The 24,433-nt window shown below is 43.4% G+C and overlaps 1 protein-coding gene across 1 annotated transcript in view; it reads right to left on the bottom strand.

Annotated features, from left to right (window-relative positions):
• The window catches only part of LOC124039606 (melanoma receptor tyrosine-protein kinase-like), a 50,447-nt gene that overhangs the window by 6,759 nt on the left and 19,255 nt on the right, over nt 1-24,433 (bottom strand). Inside the window, 16 exon segments of the mRNA XM_046355755.1 lie at nt 1,132-1,276; nt 3,935-3,973; nt 4,145-4,302; nt 4,524-4,611; nt 4,728-4,860; nt 5,344-5,546; nt 5,830-5,920; nt 6,026-6,099; nt 9,479-9,605; nt 9,759-9,875; nt 12,138-12,279; nt 12,448-12,566; nt 12,770-12,838; nt 13,086-13,220; nt 13,436-13,643; nt 14,042-14,193. Of these exon segments, the coding sequence (XP_046211711.1) occupies nt 1,132-1,276; nt 3,935-3,973; nt 4,145-4,302; nt 4,524-4,611; nt 4,728-4,860; nt 5,344-5,546; nt 5,830-5,920; nt 6,026-6,099; nt 9,479-9,605; nt 9,759-9,875; nt 12,138-12,279; nt 12,448-12,566; nt 12,770-12,838; nt 13,086-13,220; nt 13,436-13,643; nt 14,042-14,193 (2,000 nt within the window).

Genomic DNA, 24,433 nt, shown 5'->3' with positions numbered 1-24,433 from the left:
CACCCAGCACAGCCAGAAGAGGACTGGCCACCCCTCATAGCCTGGTTCCTCTCTAGGTTTCTTCCTAGATTCTGAACTTTTTAGGGAGTTTTTCCTAGCCACCGTGCTTCTACACCTGCATTCGTTGCTGTTTGAGGTTTTAGGCTGGGTTTCTGTACAGCACTTTGAGATATCAGCTGATGTAAGAAGGGCTTTATAAATACATTTGATTTAAATAACCATCTCTGGTGTAGTATTTTGAATGATTTTATTTTTGTATAGGCCCAAGTAGTTATATAGCTAATTTTGTAAAATTCTATTTACTTCCCCTAGCCTATTTAACGCGCCGTCTATGCCGACATCAATGTGAAAGTGACTGGTGCATAGAACAGCTGGCTGCGAGGCTTACAAGGCTGCGCTCAAATGCCGGCATAAAACTCAAAGCAATCCAGGTACTGCCTAAACCGCTGACCGGCAAAGCAAACTGTCTGACAACATCTCTGCTCTCTGAGGGATGCGCTGCATGGTCCTAAAGCCAGCTGTTCAATACACTAAACCGCTGTTGCATTTTAATCAGGATTGGAATTATTTGAATCTTTTTTATAGCCTACTTTTACATTTCTGATCTTTTTGTCACTAATTGGTCTTTTTTTGTTAGTTTAAAAAAAAATGTTACCCCTTTTTCTCCCCAATTTCATGGTATCCAATTGTTTAGTAGCTACTATCTTGTCTCATCGCTACAACTCCCGTACGGGCTCGGGAGAGACGAAGGTCGCACTGCTTCTTAACACAGCGCCATCCAACCCGGAAGCCAGTCGCACCAATGTGTTGGATGAGACAAGGATTTCCTACCGGCCAAACCATCCCTAACCAGGACGATGCTAGGCCAATTGTGCATTGCCCCACGGTCGCGGCCGGTTACGACAGAGCCTGGGCGCGAACCCAGAATCTCTGGTGGCAAAGCTGACTAATTGGTCTTTTGACCAATCAAATACAGCTCTGAAAAAGAACTGATGTGATTGGTCAAAAAAACAATTAGTGGAAAAAATATCATAATTGGGCTGCATGTGTGACTGTGAACGCAGCCTATATATATGAGCATGTCTAATGCATGTCCAAATATACAGTTTGTGTCCTTCCTGTGTCTGTTACCTCTCTCTCCTGCAGCAGACGGCGCAGTGTCCTCTTCCTGACGAGGTGGCGTCTGCGGAGCAGCACAAAAACACCCAGGGCGAGGACCACAAACACTAGGAGGCCTCCCACCACTCTGGCCACCACCACCGACGCAACGTGACCACTGGGAGAGTAGCATCAACACAGGGGTGAGTTTCCTGATAGATTATTAATACCACTAAGATCATCTAAGATCAAACACTTTGTAACAACTGCTAATGTAAAAAGGGCTTTAAATACATTTGATTGATCTTTCATCTATTGCCTATATGGGACTAAATGGTTATATACTGTAAACTATATTTTTTTTTTGGGGGAAACTCACCCAAGATAACTTCTCTTAATTTACTTGATCAGTGCTACTTTCACCATGATACAGTTTCATGTTAGTCTGATGCCAGATCCATTTGTGCGGTCTTGCTAAGACTACCCCTCTCCCCACAAGTATGATTACTAACTCTGAGGGTTTAGAGCTTGAGGTAGTCACCTCATACAAGTACTTGGGAGTATGGCTAGAAGGTACACTGTCCATCTCTCAGCACATATCAAAGCTGCAGGCTAAAGTTAAATCTACACTTGGTTCCCTTGATTTTTTTGCTCCTCTTTCACCCCAGCTGTCAAACTAACCCTGATTCAGATGACCATGCTAGATTACGGAGACATAATTTATAGATCGGCAGGTAAAGGTGCTCTGGAGCGGTTCGATGTTCTTTACTATTCGGCCATCAGATTTGCCACCAATGCTCCTTATAGGACACATCACTGCACTCTATACTCCTCTGTAAAATGGTCATCTCTTTATACCTGTCGCAAGACCCACTGGTTGATATTTATCTATATAAAACCCTCTTAGGCCTCACTCCCCCCTCCCTGAGATACAGCTGAAGTCGGAAGTTTACATACACTTAGGTTGGAGTCATTAAAACACGTTTTTCAACCACTACGCAAATTTCTTGTTAACAAACTATAGTTTTGGCAAGTCGGTTAGGACATCTACTTTGTGCATGACACAAGTAATTTTTCCAACAATTGTTTACAGACAGATTATTTCACTGTATCACAATTCCAGTGGGTCAGAAGTTTACATACAGAGTTGACTGTGCCTTTAAACAGCTTGGAAAATTCCAGAAAACGATGTCATGGCTTTAGAAGCTTCTGGCTAATTGACATCATTTGAGTCAATTGGAGGTGTACCTGTGGATGTATTTCAAGGCCTACCTTCAAACTCGGTGCCTCTTTGCTTGACATCATGGAAAAGCAAAGGAAATCAGCCAAGACCTCAGAAGAAAAAGTGTAGACCTCCACAAGTCTGGTTCATCATTGGGGGCAATTTCAAAACCCTTGTACAACGTTCATCTGTACAGACAATAGTATGCAAGCATAAATACCATGGGACCACGCAGCCGTCATACAGCTCAGGAAGGAGACGCGTTCTGTCTCCTAGAGATGAACTTACTTTGGTGCAAAAAGTGCAAATCAATCCCAGAACAACAGAAAAGGAGCTTGTGAAGATGCTGGAGGAAATGGGTACAAAATTATCTATATCCACAGTAAAACAAGTCCTATATCGACATAACCTGAATGGCCGCTCAGCAAGGACTGGTGCACTTCACAAAATAGATGGCATCATGAGAAAGGAAAATTATGTGGATATATTGTAGCAACATCTGAAGACATTAGTCAGAAAGTTAAAGCTTGGTGGCAAATGGGTCATCCAAATGGACAATGACCACATGCATACTTCCAAAGTTGTGGCAAAATGGCTTAAGGACAACAAAGTCAAGGTATTGGAGTGGCCACCACAAAGCCCTGACCTCAATCCTATAGAAAATTGTGGGCAGATCTGATAAAGCGTGTGCGAGCAAGGAGGCCTACATACCTGACTCAGTTACACCAGCTCTGTCAGGAGGAATGGGCCAAAATTCACCCAACTTATTGTGGGAAGCTTGTGGAAGGCTACCCAAAACATTTGACCCAAGTTAAACCATTTAAAAGCAATGCTACCAAATACTAATTGAGTGCATGTAAACTTCTGACCCACTGGGAATGTGATGAAAGAAATAAAAGCTGAAATAAATCACTCCACTATTATTCTGAAATTTCACGTTCTTAAAATACAGTGGGTGTTCCTAACTGACCTAAGAGGGAATTTTTAATAGGATTAAATGTCAGGAATTGTGAAACTGAGTTTAAATGTATTTGGCTAAGGTGTATGTAAACTTCCGACTTCAACTGTATCTACTGCAGCCCTCATCCTCCACATATAACACCCGTTCTGCCAGTCACATTCTGTTAAAGGGTCTCCAAAGCACACACATCCCTGGGTCGCTCATCTTTTCAGTTCGCTGCAGCTAGTGACTAGAACGAACTGCAACAAACACTAAAAATTGACAGTTTTATCTCAATCTCTTCACTTCATAGACTCATGGACACTCTTACTGAAATTTGTGGCTGCTTTGTGCAATGTATTGTCTCTACAGTACCTTCTTGCCCTTTGTGCTGTTATCTGTGCCCATTAATGTTTGTACCATGTTTTGTGCTGCTACCATGTTGTGTTGTTGCCTTGCTATGTAGGTCTTAGGTCTTTATGAAGTGTTGTCTCTTGTCACTGTGTGTGTGTGTGTGTCATATAACCCAGCCCCTGTCTCTGCAGGAGTGCTTTTGCCTTTTGGTAGGCCGTCATTGTAAATAAGAATTTGTTCTTTAACTGACTTGCCTAGTTAAAGAAATAACTATGTTAAACAGCACAAACAGATCTGGAACCAAGTTGACCCTCACTCACCCTCTGGTGCTGCAGCCACTCAGTCCAGGTCCAGAGCATCTGCAGACAGGAAGGAGGGGATACTATGGTCAGGAGACTACTTCACACATTCTTGACCATGGTAAAATGTTCATGGTCTATCAACAGACATTCATTCAAAATAGGCTGACATTGGCTTTACAACAAAGAGTTAGACATAGATGGGTAATAGATGGGCAGCCTATGCCTTACCCCTGGGTGCAGTTCTCATGGCAGAGCTGACATTCTCGCTTCTTGTCGGTGTATTTCCAGATGTGCCTATCCCCGTCCCCGAGAACGCCGTGTGGGCACTGATATACACAGTGGGGGCCATCTTTGACGTGAGCGCACGCCAAACATTTGTCAGGGCCCTTCAGAGGGCGAGAGAGGAGGGTCAGAGGTTTCCAGAATTGTTGATCTTCACTGAAATAATCACTTGTCTTGAGTAAAACCACTGGCCATGCCACATTTCCCAAGCCACACAGAATTAGTCTAATTCTCTGAATTTGTTATGTAACTCAATATCACGTGAGAATGTCAAGATCATTTTAGATGAGACAATTGAGATGGATTTGAAGTGAAAGTAGCGTACTGGTCCAAAGCAGCTTTGTGGTCCATTCACCATACACTCTGGGTCACATTCTAGACACCTGTTATTCAATACATACTCTCGTGGCACCCTGAAGAGGCGAGGGGAAAACTGTTAAAACATTAACACAGCACAAGCCTACAGTAGATATATTTGACATACGAGAAGTATCAATAGTTTGCCTCTGGTGTCATTGGGCTAGCTCACCCCTCCTGTAGGTGACAGGCCCGTACACAGCGCCCCCTACGGGTGTAATTCAGGCATGTAAAACACATGGTGGGGCCGGGCCCCCAGCAACCATCGTCAGTGCACATCTCATCACAGGTACTGTTTAGCTTGGCTGTAGGGAAGAGAGAGGAAGACTATAGGCCCCATCCAGAAACATAGACCCTAGGGTAGATGTGAAAGGATAGGGTAGCACAGGAGGTTGGTGGCACCTTAATTGGGGAGGACAGGCTTGTGGTAATGGCTGGAGCTGAATGGCATCAAATTCCATTCGCTCTGTTCCAGCCATTATTATGAGCCGTCCTCCACTCAGCAGCCTACTTTGTGAGATAGGTGTACGCAATAGTGCTAAAAGAATCGATCGAACCCAGAGGGTGGAGGTGGAGTCACTGCCTCATCGCTTGGATCCAATCATGGCAATGTTAGCTTAGTTACCTAACTACAAGTACCGGTGACCAATGGGAATAGAGCTGTTTTTGACTATCACAGGCACTAACTGGGATGAATTAGCATTTGGCCATTGTAAACTTTTCTCAAAAAGCAGTGTTTGTATAAAGGCATTGATCAGAATTCATACTTTATCCTTGTCCTTGCTTACCACAGGTGCTGATGTTGACGTTGTTGCCCACTGTTGAGGACTGTTTGCCCAATCTAAACAGGCTCTTCCAGTGGTCTCCGTTGGTGTAGCAGAGCTGGGGGTTGTTCTTCACCACAACATTGCCATCGCTGATCTCTCGCAGGGAGCGGAGGCCTAGATACTTCAGATGGGCCAAGTTCAGGGCAGCGAAACTCACCTGACCACTAGGGGAAAAGAAAAGGTCATGATAGTTTACTAGGTTAGCTTACTGCTATTCTAGCTAGCACAAACATAGCATTAAACAATGAAATATACAGCAGGGAACCTCTCAAGCCAGCTCACGTTTTATCTTCTAGGCTACTGAGTCTTTTGCTGCCAATCATGAACCGAAAACACATTTGAAACAAGCTAGTTTCATAGGTATGACAAATAGCAGAGGTATCATACAGCACCTTCTGAAGCAGACATATTGAACATCACCGCAGTGTAGGACAGAGATACACTTACAACTGTTTGGTCCTTCCTCTGATAATCTCTAGGTTTTCAAATGGACTGAGAGAGTTGAGATGCTCGGGCCAAGCTTGTATCAGCAAAAACCCTTTAGGAAAATAACAAATATAAATGTAATCAAGCATCGTCTTTGCTTTTGTTACCCTTGGATGAATTACAAAACAAATGAACATAAGTTAAATAGCTGTTCTACCTGAAATTTCCTTCACAGTCTTGAAATATTCCAGTTTGGCGGGGTCCATTTTTGGTGTTGATGTGTACCTATCACTGAGAGAAGCAATTACAAAGGCACATACTCCTGTTAAAAAAGTGTGGGGTCACTTAAAAATGTCCTTGTTTTTTAAAGAAAGCTTTTTCTGTCCATTGAAAATAACATCAAATTGATCAGAAATACAGTATAGACATTGTTAATGTTGTAAATGACTATTGTAACTGGAAACGGCTTTTTATTTTATGGTAACACAATGTGCCATTGGAACACAGGAGTGATGGTTGCTGATAATGGGATTCTGGCAGCCTATGTAGATATTCCATTTATTTATTTATTTTCCAGCTGCAATAGTAATTTTACAACGTTAACAATGTCTACACTGTATTACTGATCAATTTGTTATTTTAATGGACCAAAAAATGATTTTCTTTCAAAAACAAGGACAATTAAGTGACCCCAAACTTTCGAACACTATATACAGTGTATTCAGACCCCCTTGACCTTTTCCACATTTTATGTTACAGCCTATTCTAAAATAGTTATAATAATAATCTCAATCTACACAAAATACCCTATAATGACGAAGCAAAAAAACAGGTTTAGATTTTTTGCAAATGTAGAAAAAAAAAAATCTGGAAATATTGCGTTTACATAAGTATGCCTACCCTTTTTTTCAGTACTTTGTTGAAGCAGCTTATGCAGCGATTACAGCCTCAAGTCTTTTTGGTTATGACATTATAATCTTGGCACACCTGTATTTGGGGAGTTTCTCCCATTCTTCACTGCAGATCCTCTTAAAAACCTCTTAGGGATAACATCCGGTGAAGCTGGAGTGCGCCAAATTCAAATGACAAAATTGTAATATTAAACATTCATGAACATACAACTTCTTGTTAATCCAACCGCGTTGTCAGATTTCAAAAAGGCTTTACGGCGAAAGCATACCATGCGATTATCTGAGGACAGCGCCCCACATCAAAATACTTTTTCAACCAGCACCGGCTTCACAAAAATCACAAATAGTAATAAAATAAATCACTTACCTTTGAAGATCTTCTCTTTGCAATCCCAAGGGTCCCAGCTACACAATGAATGCTCCTTTTGTTCGATAAAGTCCTTCAACATGCATACAAAGGAATCCCAAAAGATACCGGGAAACTTCATCAAAAACAAGTCAAACAATGTTTGTAATCAATCCTTAGGCACCCTAATATGTAAATAAACGATCAGATTTCAAACGGAAAGAACGGTGTTCAATAGAAAAGGAAAATAACGAAGATCGCACGCTCATTCACGCGCGCCAAAAGTCTCCCTGTCCTGATGAGAACACCTTGGATAAACTACAACCACTTGTTAATTTTTCAAGAAACAAGCCTGAAACCCTTTCTAAAGACTGACACCTTTTCTTTGTATATCCCATAGGCTAGTATTTAAAAGGCCTGTGACCTCAGTTTTTTGCCTGCCATATCAGTTCTGTTATACTCACGGACAATATTTTAACAGTTTTAGAAACTTTAGAGTGTTTTCTATCTAATGCATATGTATATCCTAGCTTCTGGGCCTGAGTAACAGGCAGTTTACTTTGGGCATGCCAGTCATCCGGAAATTCAGGATGCTGTCCCTAGCCTGAAGAGCTCTGTCAGATTGGATGGGGAGCATCGCTGCACAGCTATTTTCAGGTCTCTCCAGAGATGTTCGGGCTCTGGCTGTGCCACAGGTGGACTCCAATCAAGTTCTAGAAACATCTCAAGGATGATCAATGGAAACCCGGATGCACCTGAGCTCAATTTTGAGTCTCATAACAAAGGGTCTGAATACTTATGTAAATACGGTATTTCTGGAAAAAGGGGTCTGTATACTTTACAAATGCACTGTACATACAGTACAGTCAAAACACCTACTCATTCAAGGGTTTATTTTTATTTGTACTATTTTCAACGTTGTAGAATAATACTGAAGACATCAAAACTATGAAATAACACACATGCAATCATGTAGTAACCAAAACATTGTTTTAAGTAGTCACCCTTTTCCTTGACAGCTTTGCACACTCTTGGCATTCTCTCAACCAGCTTCACGTGGAATGCTTTTCCTACAGTCTGGAAGGAGTTCCACATATGCGGAGCACTTGTGTGCTGATTTTCCTTCACTCTGCAGTCCAACTCATCCCAAACCATATCAATTGGGTTGAGGTCGGGTGATTGTGGAGGCCAGGTCATCTGATGCAGCACTCCATCACTCTCCTTCTTGGTCAAATAGCCCCTACACAGATGGGCTTAGTTCCACTAAGCGCAAACCAGATGGGATGGCGTATCGCTGCAGAATGCTGTGGTAGCCATGCTGGTTAAGTGTGCCTTGAATTCTAAATAAATCACGGACAGTGTCACCAGCAGAGCACCCGCACACCACCACCTCCATGCTTCACAGTGGGAACCACACACGCAGAGATCATCCATTCACCTACTCTGCATCTCACAAAGACACCGTGGTTGGAACAAAAAATCTCTAATTTGGACTCATCAGACCAAAGGACAGATTTCCACTGGTCTAATGTCCATTACTTGTGTTTCTTGGTCCAAGCAAGTCTCTTCTACTTATTGGTGTCCTTTAGTAGTGGTTTCTTTGCAGAAATTTGACCATGAAGGCCTGTTTCACACAGTCTCCTCTGAACAGTTGATGTTGAGATGTGACTGTTACTTAAACTCTGTGAAACATTTATTTGGGCTGCAATTTCTGAGGCTGGTAACTCTAAGGAACTCATCCTCTGCAGCAGAGGTAACTCAGGGTCTTCTGTTCCTATGGCGGTCCTCATGAGAGCCAGTTTCAACATAGCGCTTGATGGTTTTTGTGACTGCACTTCTTGAAATGTTCTGGATTGAATGATCTTCATGTCTTAAAGTAATGGACTGTCCTTTCTCTTTGCTTATTTGAACTATTCTTGACATAATATGGACTTGGTCTTTTATCAAACAGGGCTATCCTCTGTATACCACCCTTACCTTGTCACAATTAATTTAAGAATGCACACTTGTTAATTTAAATGCATTCCAGGTGACTAACTCATGAAGTTGGTTGAGAGAATGCCAATAGTGTGCAAAGCTGTCATCAAGGCAAGGGGTGGCTACTTTGAAGAATCTAAAATATATTTTGATTTGTTTAACACATCATTCCATATGTTATTTCCTAGCTTTGATGTCTTCACTATTATTCTACAATGTAGAAAATAGTAAAAATAAAGAAAAACCCTGGAATGAGGTGGTGTGTCAACTGTTGACTGGTACTGTATGTTAGAGGGAGTAGTTCAAAACACAGTCATTTAAGTTTATTAAAAAATAATTTGAATGAACACAGAGCAAATTGCATTGTATTTCACTGTTACGGTGTACATATTAGGACAACCCATGGACACCGTACAATGTGATTGTTAATCCTTACCCATCCAAAGATGTCTGCATAATTGAAACAGCTCCATTGATTTTGGTGCAGTTTTTGAAAGAATCAATGTTAGACGCGTTGATTGACAACACTTTAGTAAGCAGCCCCATTCCAAGTCCATCGCAAACTAGATGAGAATAACACAAAAACATTCAAACCATTGACGATCCAATGCAGCATTATGAGGTTAAGAAATGACACAGCTAGCAAATTTAAAAATAAAGTACATTTATATTGACTAGCCTACCACAGACAAAGAGTTACATTTGCAATATTTTACCTTTCGGACAGATTCCGTCACACTTCTTGCACCTCCTGACACCATTCTCCTCCACCTCGTGTGTGTTGCCGCTACACGTTCTGACACACGCCCCGTGGTCCGTCACTACATAATTATCTATAATAAACAACCAATCACAGGTCAGGGGTCACCTTCACCAATCCAGACAATTATAGGCAAAAGTCTCTTCACCATGTAAGTATAGCGGCGGGGGCGTATTCACTGAGGTGAAACATTCTGAAAGAAACAATAGATACGGTTGAAGTCGGAAGTTTACATGCACCTTAGCCAAATACATTTAAACTCAGTTCTTCACAATTCCTGACATTTAATCCTAGTAAAATTTCCCTGTCCCTGTCAGTTAGGATCACCACTTTAATTTAAGAATGTGAAATGTCAGAATAATAATGGAGTGATTTATTTCAGCTTTTATTTCTTTCATCACATTCCCAGTGGGTCAGAAGTTTACATACACTAAATTAGTATTTGGTTGCATTGCCTTTAAATTGTTTAACTTGGGTCAAATGTTTTGGGTAGCCTTCCACATGCTTCCAACAATAAGTTGGGTGAATATTGGCCCATTCCTCCTGACAGAGCTGGTGTAACTGACTCAGGGTTGTAGGCCTCCTTGCTCGCACACACTTTTTCAGTTCTGCCCACAAATGTTCTATAGGATTGAGGTCAGGGCTTTCTAATGGCCACTCCAATACCTTGACTTTGTTGTCCTTAAGCCATTTTGCCACAACTTTGGAAGTATGCTTGGGGTCATTGTCCATTTGGAAGACCCATTTGCGACCAAGCTTTAACTTCCTGACTGATGTCTTGAGATGTTGCTTCAATATATCCAAATAGTTTTTCTTTCCTCATGATGCCATCTATTTTGTGAAGTGCAGCAGTCCCTCCTGCAGCAAAGCACCCCCACAACATGATGCTGCCACCCCTGTGCTTCACGGTTGGGATGGTTTTCTCTTGCTTGCAAGCGTCCCCTTTTTACTCCAAACATAATGATGGTCATTATGGCCAAACAGTTCTATTTTTGTTTCATTAGACCAGAGGACATTTCTCCAAAAAGTACAGTCTTTGTCCCCATGTGCAGTTGCAAACCGTAGTCTGGCTTTTTTATGGCGGTTTTGGAGCAGTGGCTTCTTCCTTGCTGAATGGCCTTTCAAGTTATGTTGATTATAGGACTTGTTTTACTGTGGATATAGATACTTTTGTACCTGTTTCCTCCAGCATCTTCACAAGGTCCTTTGCTGTTGTTCTGGGATTGATTTGCACTTTTCGCACCAAAGTACGTTCATCTCTAGGAGGCAGAATGCATCTCCTTCCTGAGCTGTATGAAGGCTGTGTGGTCCCATGGTGTTTATACTTGCATATTATTGTTTGTACAGATGAACGTGGTACCTTCAGCGTTTGGAAAATCCTCCCAAGTATAAACCTGTCAAGAGTCAGTGTGCAGCGGGTCGGACGAAGTCAGGCACAGGACACAGAACTGAGTAAAAACTTTACTCGACAGTAAACCAACAATATAATCCATGCTGGAAAACACACCAGCTCACAGAACTACTGACCACTCAACAACGAACAAACACGCACAAAAACCATGGGGAAAACAGAGGGTTAAATAATGAACATGTAATTGGGGAATTGAAACCAGGTGTGTAAAACAAAGACAAAACAAAAGGAAAATGAAAAGTGGATCGGCCATGGCTAGAAGGCCGGTGACATCGAACGCTGTCCGAGCAAGGAGAGGGACCGACTTCGACGGAAGTCGTGACAGAACCAGACTTGTGGAGGTCTACAATTATTTTTTTCTGAGGTCTTGGCTGATTTCTTTAGATTTCTCCATGATGTCAAGCAAAGAAACACTGAGTGTGAAGGTAGGCCTTGAAATACATCCACAGTTACACCACCAATACGCTAATTGACATAATTTGAGTCAATCAGAAGCTTCTAAAGCCATGACATCATTTTCTGGAATTTTCCAAGCTGTTTAAAGGCACAGTAAACTTAGTGTATGTAAATTTCTAACCCACTGGAATTGTGATACAGTGAATTATAAGTGAAATAATCTGTCTTTAAAAAATTGTTGGAAAAATTACTTGTGTCATGCACAAAGTAGATGTCCTAACCGACTTGCCAAAACTATAGTTTGTTAACAAGAAATGTGTGGAGTGGTTGTAAAACGAGTTTTAATGACTCCAACCTAAGTGGATGTAAACTTTTGACTTCAACTGTATGTAAGTAACAAATAGAGCACAATTCCCAATTCTACCAGACAGACATGTCTGGTGTAGAACAGATGTTTGTCTGGCCATTCAGTAAAGTTATGAGCATACCCCATCTTTATTAACCCTTTGATAATGTAGATGACCTTACGTGGGCAGTCCTTCACACAAGTGGCCCCGAATGTGTACTTGGCGTTAGGGTTGGAAGCCAACTGGTGGGTGTTGGGATTGTAGAGCATGGTAGGGGGGCAGGCATCCTTACATGTGCCATCATCCTGGAAGTCTCTACAAGCCTTTGAATACAATAATGAAAGACTACGATCACAATGAGTGTGCAATATCGCCAACGATATCTGGAGCAGCCCAGGAGTGGGTCTGCCTGTTGTCTTTTTAAATGTGTTTCCTATCTGATTATAACTTTTGTAAGTTCTGAATTCATTGAAGTCAGAAGAGTCTCTCACCAGACACTCTGTAGGCCTAGGGCCGGTGCAGCCTGCAGCACAGTGTTCGTTACAGCAGTCACTGGGTTTAGGACCCCTACACCTTCCAGAGCACTGCTCTGCACACGTCAGCTTGGTAACTGAGGAGAGATGGGAGTTGGAAAGAGAGGACCAGTCAGCAAAACACACCCATCACCGAGTGCAAGGGTCTGTGTGAGAAAACGAGCAACCAACAAAATACTTTCAACATGAACAAAAGTTTCTACCAATATCATGAAAGAGAAATAGCACGTGATGTTTTTGTATCACTACTAATTTCGGGGAGAGAAGAATGGCTCCTTACAGGTTTGACAGTTCTCCAGTCCTGAGGTCCAGCATGATCCATTGTAGCATCCTGGGTCACACTTGTCACCTGTAAGGTGAGGAAAAACCCTGCTTAACATCTGAATGATGTCATTCATAGAATACTGGTGTTACACATGGTTAAACCTGGCCATGCAAGTTTGGTTGTAAATCACAAATCCGAAAGCTGTGTCATATGGAATAATCATAATAGTTGTGCTGGTTAATCAAATGAAAAACAACGACGCCAAAATGATTCCACTGAACACAAAGCAGAGAAGGATCCATTACTATACTAAGTGTTAATGCATACTTACAGTAACGGCCATAGCTCTCCAGTTTGAAGTGCATACTATGGTTTATGGCCTTATTTACCATGTCCCACCACTGGATGGTTTCCACATTACACAGCAAAGGATTGTGGGCAATTTTCACACCTCCCTTGAGAATCTCTGTGCAAAATAGAAGGACACATAGATATGTTGTCTGGCCAGTGTAATGGAACCAATGGCATAGACCCAAAAATTCTAACTCCCAAGCTAAATCAAGCGCACCACAAATACTTCAAAGTACTTTAAATAACATTACATCATGTATTTGACCCACTCAGGTGTGGACAGAATCCAGGATACAGTCACTGAAATGGACCTCCCAGTCACCGACTAACCTGTCAGCCCACTCAGCTTCAGCTCCCTCAGGCCCCGGGTGTAGTTGAGGGTCACAGAGGAGTGATTCTTCTCGTAATTGGATGTTACAGTCAGGGCATACTTGTCAAGGAAGAGGGAGTGTCCTCGGATAAGACGCAGGTTCTCGAGAGGGATGCTGGCTGCCTTATTGAGGGCGATCAGAACGTATCCTCCAACCTCCTGAATGGACTGGAGGGAGAACATAGAAATGGATAGAAGTGCGGAACGTGCCAGAGTTTGGTCTGGTGGTCATGCAACCTACTTTGACTACGTTAACCTTGCAATACAATCATTGTTCAGTTGGTGGTAGTGAAGTCATAAAGGATAGAAAAGCTTTATTCTGACTATTACACTCACATTGACGTTGAGTCATTTAGCAGACTCCTATCCAGAGTTACTTACAGCCAGTGCATTCAACTAGGAGCTAGAAGCCACGGCAAGAAAAGTAATGAAATGGCTGCAGCACTATTTTCTCTCAGGTCATTTTAGATCAGAGAGAGGGCGAGGAACTATATGACATAGGAAAGGTGGATAGGTAGGAAGCAACTGCAAACAATGTATAGGAATCGAACCCTCCATCTCCTCACCTTGAGGAAGGAGAGGTCGTGGTAGTCCTGGATGTAGGTGAGCTCTAGGTTCTCCAGGACCACGGTACAGTTGCTGTACATCTTCACAAGGTTGTTGTAGTGGTCGTCTACAGTCGCCAGCAGTGTCAGCCTGTTGCTGATCCCCTGACAAACTGGAACCAGAAGACAGAGAGGAAAAGTGTCACTATGGAATAGAGGTTGACCGATTATGATTTTTCAACGCTGATACAAGTACCGATTATTGGAGGACCAAAAAAGGCCGATACCGATTATGACTATTGTTTTTGTTTGTTGTTGTTGTAATAATGACAATTACAACAATCCTGAATGAACACTTATTTTAACTTAATATAATACATCAATAAAATCAATTTAGCCTCAAATAAATAATGAAACATGTTCAATTTGGTTTCAATAATGTAAAAACAAAGTGTTGGAGAAGAAAGTAAAAGTACAATATGTGCCATGTAAGAAAGCTAACGTTTAAGTTTCTTGCTCAGAACCTGAGAACATATGAAAGCTGGTGGTTCCTTTTAACATGAGTCTTCAATATTCCCAGGTAAGAAGTTTTAGGTTGTAGGTATTGTAGGAGTTATAGGACTATTTCTCTCTATACCATTTGTATTTCATTAACCTTTGACTATTGGATGTTCTTATAGGCACTTTAGTATTGCCAGTGTAAGAGTATAGCTTCCGTCCCTCTCCTCGCTCCTCCCTGGGCTCGAACCAGGAACACAACAACAACAGCCACCCTTGAAGCAGCGTTACCTATGCAGAGCAAGGTGAACAACTACTCCAAGTCTCAGAGCGAGTGATGTTTGAAACGCTATTAGCGCGCACCCCTCTAACTAGCTAGCCATTTCACATCGGTTACACAAGCCTAATCTCGGGAGTTGATAGGCTTGAAGTCATAAACAGCGCAATGCTTGATGCACAATGAAGAGTTGCTGGCAAAACGCTTGAAAGTGCTGTTTGAATGAATGCTTACGAGCCTGCTGCTGCCTACCACCGCTCAGTCAGACTGCTCTATCAAATCATAGACTTAGTTATAACATAATAACACACAGAAATATGAGCCTTAGGTCATTAATATGGTCGAATCCAGAAACTATCATCTCGAAAACAAGACGTTTATTCTTTCAATGAGATACGGAACCTTTTCGTATTTTATCTAAGGGGTGGGATCCATTAGTCTAAATATTCCTGTTACATTGCACAACCTTCATTGTTATGTCATAATTACGTAATATTCTGGCAAATTAGGCAGCCCAAACTGTTGCATATACACTGACTCTGCGTGCAATGAACGCAAGAGAAGTGACACAATTTCACCTTGTTAATATTTCCTGCTAACCTGGATTTCTTTTAGCTAAATATGCAGGTTTAAAAATATATACTTCTGTGTATTGATTTTAAGAAAGGCATTGTTGTTTATGGTTAGGTACACATTGGCGCAACGATACGCACCGCATCAATTATATGCAACGCAGGAAACGCTAGATAAACTAGTGATATCATCAACCATGTGTTAACTTGTCATGTTTTGTCATATATTGTCATGTCTTGTCCTTCCCCTTCTGTTCGTTTCCCCCTGCTGGTCTTATTAGGTTCTTTCCCTCTTTCTATCCCTCTCTCTCCCCCTCCCTCTCTCCCTCTCTCTCTCTCTCTCTCTCTCTCTGTCGTTCCGTTCCTGCTCCCAGCTGTTCCTCATTCTCCTAACTACCTCATTTACTCTTTCACACCTGTCCCCTATTTTGCCCTCTGATTAGAATTTCTCCCTCTGTTTTCCGCTTCTGTCCTTGTCGGATCCTTGCTTGATGTTCGCTGTTCTGTGTCCTTGTTCCGCTCTGTCGTGTTTTACCTTCTTCAGATGCTGCGTGTGAGCATGCCTTCCCGAAACGACCTGCAGTCTGTGGTCGCGTCTCCAGTCATTCCTCTCTACTGACGAGTGGATTTCAGTTTTCCTGTGTTTGCATTTGCCTTGATAATATCCAGGATTATCGCTTTTGTCTAAGACTGGAATAAAGACTCTGTTTCCGTTAAGTCGCTTTTGGGTCCTCATTCACCTGCATAACAGAAGGATCCGACCAAGAATGGACCCAGCGACTACGGATTTCTCTACTCTACTGTCGAGTTCCAGGGAGCGATGCTCGGCAGACACGAGCAGGAATTGTCTGCTGCTTCATGCCGTTGAGACCCTGGCCGCTCAGGTCTCCGACCTCTCAGGACAGTTTCAAGTCTTCGTCTCGTGCCACCAGCTAGAGAACCAGGGTTAATAACCCACCATGTTACTCTGGGCAGCCCAAGTGCCGCTCCTTTCTCACCCAGTGTGATATTGTGTTCTCTCTCCAGCCCAACACATACTCAGAGAGAGAGCTCGGATTTGTCATATCACTCCTTACTGGTCGGGCTCGAGAGTGGGGCACAGCTATCTGGGAGGCAAGAGCTGAGTGTAACGATTATCTGAACTTTAAAGAGGAGATGATACGGGTTTTTGATCGTTCTGTTTTCGGGAAAGAAGCTTTCTGGTCCCTGTCTTCCCTATGTCAAGGTAATCGATCCATAACGGATTACTCTATAGAGTTTCGCACTCTTGCTGCCTCCAGTAATTCATTTGCTCGTTTTCTGGAGGGATTCCACGCTAAGGTTAAGGATGAGATCTCCCGGGAGGTTCCATCCAGCGTGGATTCTTTGATTGAACTCGCTATTCGCATTGAACGACGGGTAGATCTTCGTGAGCTCATAGAAGAGAGCTCGCGTTAACTGTGTCCCCCCTCTCCCCGACACTACCATCTTTCCCCACTGACTCAGGTGTTGAGCCCATGCAGCTGGGGGTATTCGCATCTCGACTAAGGAGAGTGAACAGAATCACCAACCGCCTCTGTCTCTATTGCGGTTCCGCTGGTCATTTTGTCATTTCATGTCCAGTTAAAGGCCAGAGCTCATCAGTAAGCGGAGGGCGACTGATAAGCGCTACTAGACTGTCCTCTCCGTCAAGTACCTGTACTACCTTGCCGGTCCATCTACGCTGGACCGGATCGGCAGCTTCCTGCAGTGCATTAATAGACTCTGGGGCGGAGGGCTGTTTTATGGGAGCCTGGGCTCGGGAACATGACATTCCTCTCAGACAGTTAGGGAGCCCACGGTCATGTTCGCCTTGGATGGTAGTCCTCTCCCCAGTATATTATGTGAAACACTACCTTTAACCCTCACAGTATCTGGTAATCATAGTGAGACCATTTCTTTTTTGATTTTTTGTTCACCTTTTACACCTGTTGTTTTGGGTCATCCCTGGCTAGTGTGTCATAATCCTTCTTTTGATTGGTCTAGTAATTCTATCCTTTCCTGGAACGTTTCTTGTCATGTGAAATGTTTAATGTCTGCTATTCCTCCTGTTTCTTCTGCTCCCTCTTCACAGGAGGAACCTGGTGATTTGACAGGAGTGCCGGAGGAATATCATGATCTGCGCACGGTCTTCAGTCGGTCCAGAGCCAACTCCCTTCCTCCTCACCGGTCGTATGATTGTTGTACTGATCTCCTCAAGAAGCGTTTTGCATCCGCTCCTATCCTTGTTGCACCTGACGTCACTAAACAGTTCATTGTCGAGGTAGACGCGTCGGGGTGGGCGTGGGAGCCATTCTGTCCCAGCGCTCCCATACTGACGATGGGCTCCACCCTTGCGCGTATTTTCTCATCGCCTGTCGCCGTCGGAACGTAACTATGATGTGGCTAACCGCGAACTGCTCGCCATCCGTTTAGCCCTAGGGAAACAGTGGTTGGAGGGGCGACCGTTCCTTTTGTCGTTTGGACTGACCAAAAGAACCTTGAGTACATCCGTTCTGCCAAACGACTCAAGCGTCATGCTCGTTGGGCGTTGTTTTTCGCTTGTTTCGAGTTCGTGATTTCTTATCGCCCGGGTACTAAGAACACCAAGCCTCATGCTTTATCCCGTCTCTTCAGTTCTTCTGTAGCGTCTACCGATCCCGAGGGATTCTCCCTGAGGGGCGTGTTGTCGGGTTGAATGTCTGGGGAATTGAGAGACAGGTCAAGCAAGCACTCACTCACACTCCGTCACCGCGCGCTTGTCCTAGTAACCTTCTTTTCGTTCCTGTCTCTACTCGTCTGGCTGTTCTTCAGTGGGCTCACTCTGCCAAGTTAGCTGGCCACCCCGGCGTTCTAACGCTTGCTTCTATTCGCCAGCGGTTTTGGTGGCCTACTCAGGAGCGTGACACGCGCCGTTTCGTGGCTGCTTGTTCGGACTGCGCGCAGAATAAGTCCGGTAACTTTTTTCTGCTTCTGCTCCTGGTCTTGCTGGGTCTCAGTCTGTCCCCAGCCACCGCATCTCTCCTGCCCTTGCTGTGTCTCAGTCTGTCCCCTGCCACCGCATCTCTCCTGGTTCTGCTCCTGCACTTGCTGTGTCTCAGTCTGTCCACAGCCACCGCCTCTCTCCTGTTCCTGGTCTTAGCCTTGCTGTGTCTCAGTCTGTCCCTAGTTATTACTCTCCTGGCCTGTTTGGTCCTGATTGCTCTAACGCTTACAGTTCTCTACCCGTGTCTCATTTTTAGAAGAGTATAGCCCTAGATTCCCTCTTCATCGTCTCCCGTTACGGTCCTGAGGAGAGGAGTTGGGTTCTTTCTCGGGACGTGCTGGACCGTTTGTTGATCTATGATTTCCTCCGTTGCCGCCAAGTGCGCCAGAGGCGCTCGGTGAGTGGGGGGTACTGTCATGTTTTGTCATATATTGTCATGTCTTGTCCTTGTGCTTCCCCTTCTGTTCGTTTCCCCCTGCTGGTCTTATTAGGTTCTTTCCCTCTTTCTATCCCTCTCTCTCCCCCTCCCTCTCTCCCTCTCTCTCTCTCTCTCTATCGTTCCGTTCCTGCTCCCAGCTGTTCCTCATTCTCCTAACTACCTCATTTACTCGTTCACACCTGTCCCCTATTTTGCCCTCTGATTAGAGTCCCTATTTCTCCCTCTGTTTTCCGCTTCTGTCCTTGTCGGATCCTTGCTTGATGTTCGCTGTTCTGTGTCCTTGTTCCGCTCTGTCGTGTTTTACCTTCTTCAGATGCTGCGTGTGAGCAGGTGTCAAAGTCAGCTACGGCCGGTGCCTTCCCGAAACGACCTGCAGTCTGTGGTCGCGTCTCCAGTCATTCCTCTCTACTGACGAGTGGATTTCAGTTTTCCTGTGTTTGCATTTGCCTTGATAATATCCAGGATTATCGCTTTTGTCTAAGACTGGAATAAAGACTCTGTTTCCGTTAAGTCGCTTTTGGGTCCTCATTCACCTGCATAACATAACTAGTGATTATGATTGATTAATTGTTTTTATAAGATAAGTTTTATGCTACAGTGGGGAGAACAAGTATTTGATACACTGCTGATTTTGCAGGTTTTCCTACAAAGCATGTAGAGGTTTGTAATTTTTATCATAGGTACACTTCAATTGTGAGAGACAGAATCGAAAACAAAAATCCAGAAAATGACATTGTATGATTTTTAAGTAATTAATTTGCATTTTATTGCATGACATAAGTATTTGATCACCTACCAACCAGTAAGAATTCCGGCTCTCACAGTCCTGTTCGTTTTCCTTTAAGAATCCCTCCTGTTCTCCACTCATTACCTGTATTAACTTTACCTGTTTTAACTCTTTACCTGTATAAAAGACACCTGTCCACACACTCAATCAAACAGACTCCAACCTCTCCACAATGGCCAAGACCAGAGAGCTGTGTAAGGACATCAGGGATAAAATTGTAGACCTGCACAAGGCTGGGATGGGCTACAGGACAATAGGCAAGCAGCTAGGTGAGAAGGCAACAACTGTTGGCGCAATTACTAGAAAATGGAAGAAGTTCAAGATGACAGTCAATCACCCTCGGTCTGGAGCTCCATTCAAGATCTCACCTCGTGGGGCATCAATGATCATGAGGAAGGTAAGGGATCAGCCCAGAACTACACGGCAGGACCTGTTCAATGACCTGAAGAGAGCTGGGACCACAGTCTCAAAGAAAACCATTAGTAACACACTACGCCGTCATGGATTAAAATCCTGCAGCGCACGCAAGGTCCCCCTGCTCAAGCCAGCGCATGTCCAGGCCCGTCTGAAGTTTACAATGACCATCTGGATGATCCAGAGGAGGAATGGGAGGTCATGTGGTCTGATGAGACAAAAATAGAGCTTTTTAGTCTAAACTCCACTCGCCGTGTTTGGAGGAAGAAGAAGGCTTAGGACAACCCCAAGAACACCATCCCAACCGTGAAGCATGGAGATGGAAACATCATTGTTTGGGGATGCTTTTCTGCAAAGGGGACAGGATGACTGCACCGTATTGAGGGAGGATGGGAGGTCCTGGAGTGGCCTAGCCAGTCTCTAGACCTGAACCCAATAGAAAATCTTTGGAGGGAGCTGAAAGTCCGTATTTCCCAGCGACAGCCCCGAAATCTGAAGGATCTGGAGAAGGTCTGTATGGAGGAGTGGGCCAAAATCCCTGCTGCAGTGTGTGCAAACCTGGTCAAGAACTACAGGGTCTGTAATTGCAAACAAAGGTTTTGACAAATATTAAGTTCTGCTTTTTTTCAAAATTATGTCAGTGTATCAAATGAATTACTTGATTTTCTGGATTTTGTTTTAGATTCCCCACTATGATAAAAAATTACAGACCCAGCAACTTTCTAAAATCGGCAGTTTATCAAATACTTATTCTCCCCACTGTAGCTAGCAACTTAGCTTGGCTTACTGCATTCGCGTAACAGGCAGTCTCCTTGTTGAGTGCAATGAGAGGCAGGTGGTTAGAGCATTAGACTAGTTAACTGTAAGGTTGCAAGATTGAATCCCCCGAGCTGACAAGGTGAAAATCTGCCGTTCTGCCCCTGAACAAGGCAGTTAACCCACCGTTCCTAGGCCATCATTGAAAATAAGAATGTGTTCTTAACGGACTTGCCTAGTTAAATAAAGATTAAATAAAGGTGTAAAAAATACATTTTTTTTTTTAAAAATCGGCCAAATCGGATTTCCGATTGTTATGAAAACTTGAGATCGTCCCTAATTAATAGGCCATTCTGATGAATCAGTCGACCTCTACTATGGAAGTTTAGTTGCTAATTGTATACATAAAACTTTGGCTTTCATGTTAACTGTAGGAGTCATTTACATAATGATTCCAACAGAGTTCCACTTTTGGATGAGAGACATCATTTAGTGGAAACTACATTTCCAAACAAAGTTCTACTGAACATCGCCATGAAACCTAACCTACTGTGGGCACAGTACCACTTAGTGGTATTGAGGTGCACGTAATGGTGACATAATGACGGTCAGTCCTGACATAAAGTGATATGCCATTACAGAGAGTCTCCACAACAGGTTGGACAGGTTCTGAGGAGATGAGAGGTTGATCTTTAACGTCTACACTGCTGCAGACTACACGCCAACTAAGGAGGGATTTTCACCACTCCATCATCTGGAAGGAGAGAAAGAAAGCTTTCACACATGCACTTTGCTGCCCTCTGAAACTCTAACATCATTGTGTCTCAACTGGCATAAGTCGCTCAGATTTTTTGGGGGACACCTATAGCTAGTTAGTTAACACATGCTTATTTGAATGTACCTGTTCTTCCAAGGAGAACCGTTAAAGGCTGTATTTCTGGGAGGAATCGTGGATGGTGTGGAGAGTTGCGCGCCCCCTGTGCTAGGGTATCGAGTTGAACGCGCACACTCACAGTTTTAGAGGCAGATGCTGTAGTCAGTGGGAGGTGAGGGAGAAGATGGAAGCAGCTGGTAAGGGAATAGACAAAGTCCATGTGTAATTTATCTTGGGACCCGACTACAGGGCTCACAGCATGAGCATGAGGATGTAGCCAAACAAATCATTTAATAAGTCTGATATACTTGTGGTTCATATTAGTTTAGCTTAGCTTGTGGTTCATATTAGTTTAGCGAGAGCTTTTCAGAGAGTCATGCTGTGGTTAATTAGGTAGACAGGAAAGTAATTCTTCAAGAAACCGCTTTTAACTTAACAAGTTGCAAGCTCCTAGGTCTAGAACAATCATTATAACTTCATTATAAGCAAAATCATAGGCCATAATCACTTCTTGACTAAGTCAAAATATTAGTGTGTAGGTATGGCTCCGTCACCCTAACCTCAGTACCCCTCCTCCCCCGTTCCACTAAACAACTGCCATCATAATGCATGTGCATTGTAACGTGTAATAACATTTGACCCTTGGGTTGATTACACAGCCGTCGTATTTCATGTTCTGGCAGGATCACCTTTGTTATCCTAGATTGTATTGATAGGTGGCTTTTTATTTACATCAAAAATAGAAGATAAAACTCTAAATAGAATGTTCTAGATGGAACTTTACTCTAACTGTACTTTAATGCAACTGCAGTTCACATGCATACAGTATTAGTGTACATTGAGCTCCGTGTGTGTGCTTCTAAGCAGGCCTCACTCATAGATGTCACTAAGGTAAACACAGCTGCACCCTCTCTCCTAGTTTTGTATCTGTTCCCCCACACTGCTTCAGTGTTCAGGTCAATGTCATTCTGGGGCAATCTGACATCTGGAAGCACATCCTCGCCCTTAGTTCCTAAGTGTGCTCGCCTGTGTACGCTTGCCTGTGTATGTGTGTGCATAACTGCATATCTGTGTCCGATCTGCAGACTCTCCCTGCACTGCTGTAGCCTGCACTACTGTAGAGCTCCCCTACCTCTGGATACTCCACTCCCTGAAGGACTTGACCCTTAACCCTTTCTCCACACACTTCCTGTAATAGGATCAAGCTTGTTTCCTAAGTCTATCATCCTCTGCGGTCATCCGGCCTCATACCCCTCACTCAAACCTTGTCATCCTCTCTTCCCACTCTTCTTCCTCCTCCCACAGACACATTCCCAAAGGACAAGAGGGGGATGAGGGCCGGAGGGGTGGGTCGTACTCCTCCTGGAGCTCAATCACTTTTACATGTGGCTCTACTCTGGAGAGAATGATGGGGGTGGACAGATGTTGGTGGTGTTAGTTTATAATAGAATGAAAAGAAAGTGAATTAAATGATCTCAGACGCTCCACAAATAATTAAACTTTATATTTTTTTATTTTGGGGTCGGGGGGTTCTAGTTACTGCCCAGTGTTTCAAGATTTCTGTTCATAGCACTGTATTGTTTAAAGGTGCAATCAAGTAGTTGTTACATCCCTTTTTGGACTTATACATTTATTTTACAGTGCATTTGGGGAAGGATTCAGACGACTTTACTTTTTCCCCCTCATACAATACCCCATAATGACAAAGCAAAAACAGGTTTTTAGACATTTTATCAAAAAATAAATAAATAAAAGAAACATGACATTTTACATAAGTATTCAGACCCTTTACTCAGTACTTTGTTGAAGCACCTTTGGCAGCGATTAGTCTTGAGTCTTCTTGGGTATGACACTACAAGCTTGGCACACCTGTGATGGCTTTCGTCATAGGATGAGGAAGAGTAGTCGGACCAAAGCGCAGAGTGGTAAGTGTTCATGTTTGTTTATTGAACTGAACACAAAATCAAAATAACACAAATAAATGAAACTGAAACAGTCCCGTAAGGTGCAAACACTAATACAGAAAATAACCACCCACAAAACCCCTGTGGGAAAAAGCTACCTAAGTGTGGTTCCCAATCAGAGACAACGATAGAGAGCTGTCCCTGTTTGAGGACCCTACCCAAAGAAATACAAAACATAGAAAAAGGCCATAGAATGCCCACCCAAATCACCGAACCAAAATAGAGACATAAAAAGCTCTCAGGGCGTGACAACACCTGTATTTGCAGAAGTTTCTCCCATTATTCTCTGCAGATCTTCTCAAGCTCTGTCAGGTTGGATGGGGAGCGTTGCATCACAGATATTTTCAGGTCTCTCCAGAGATATTAAAATCTAGGCTCTGGCTGGGCCACTCAAGGACAGTCAGAGACTTGTCCCGAAGCCACTCCATTATCTTGGCTGTGTGCTTAAGGTTGTTGTACTGTTGGAAGGTGAACCTTCGCCCCAGTCTGAGGTCCTGAGCACTCTGGAGCAGGTTATCATCAAGGATCTCTCTGCATGATGCTGCCACCACCATGCTTCCCTGTATAGATAGTGCCAGGTTTCCTCCAGACGTGACGCTTGGTATTCAGGCCAAAGAGTTCAATCTTGGTTTCATCAAACCAGAGAATCTTGTTTCTCATGGTCTGAGAGTCCTTTAGGTGCCTTTTGGCAAACTCCAAGCTGACTGTCATGTGCCTTTTTTACTGAGGAGTGGCTTCCGTCTGGCCACTCTACCATAAAGGCCTGGAGTGCTGCAGAGAAGGTTGTCCTTCTGGAATGTTCTCCCATCTCCACAGAGGAACTCTGGAGCTCTGTCAGAGTGACTATCG

Source organism: Oncorhynchus gorbuscha, linkage group LG07, assembly GCF_021184085.1.
Source record: "Oncorhynchus gorbuscha isolate QuinsamMale2020 ecotype Even-year linkage group LG07, OgorEven_v1.0, whole genome shotgun sequence".
Taxonomy (NCBI): Eukaryota; Metazoa; Chordata; class Actinopteri; order Salmoniformes; family Salmonidae; genus Oncorhynchus; species Oncorhynchus gorbuscha.
The sequence above is the reverse complement of the archived record's forward strand: the minus strand, read 5'-3'. Positions and strand labels throughout refer to the sequence as shown.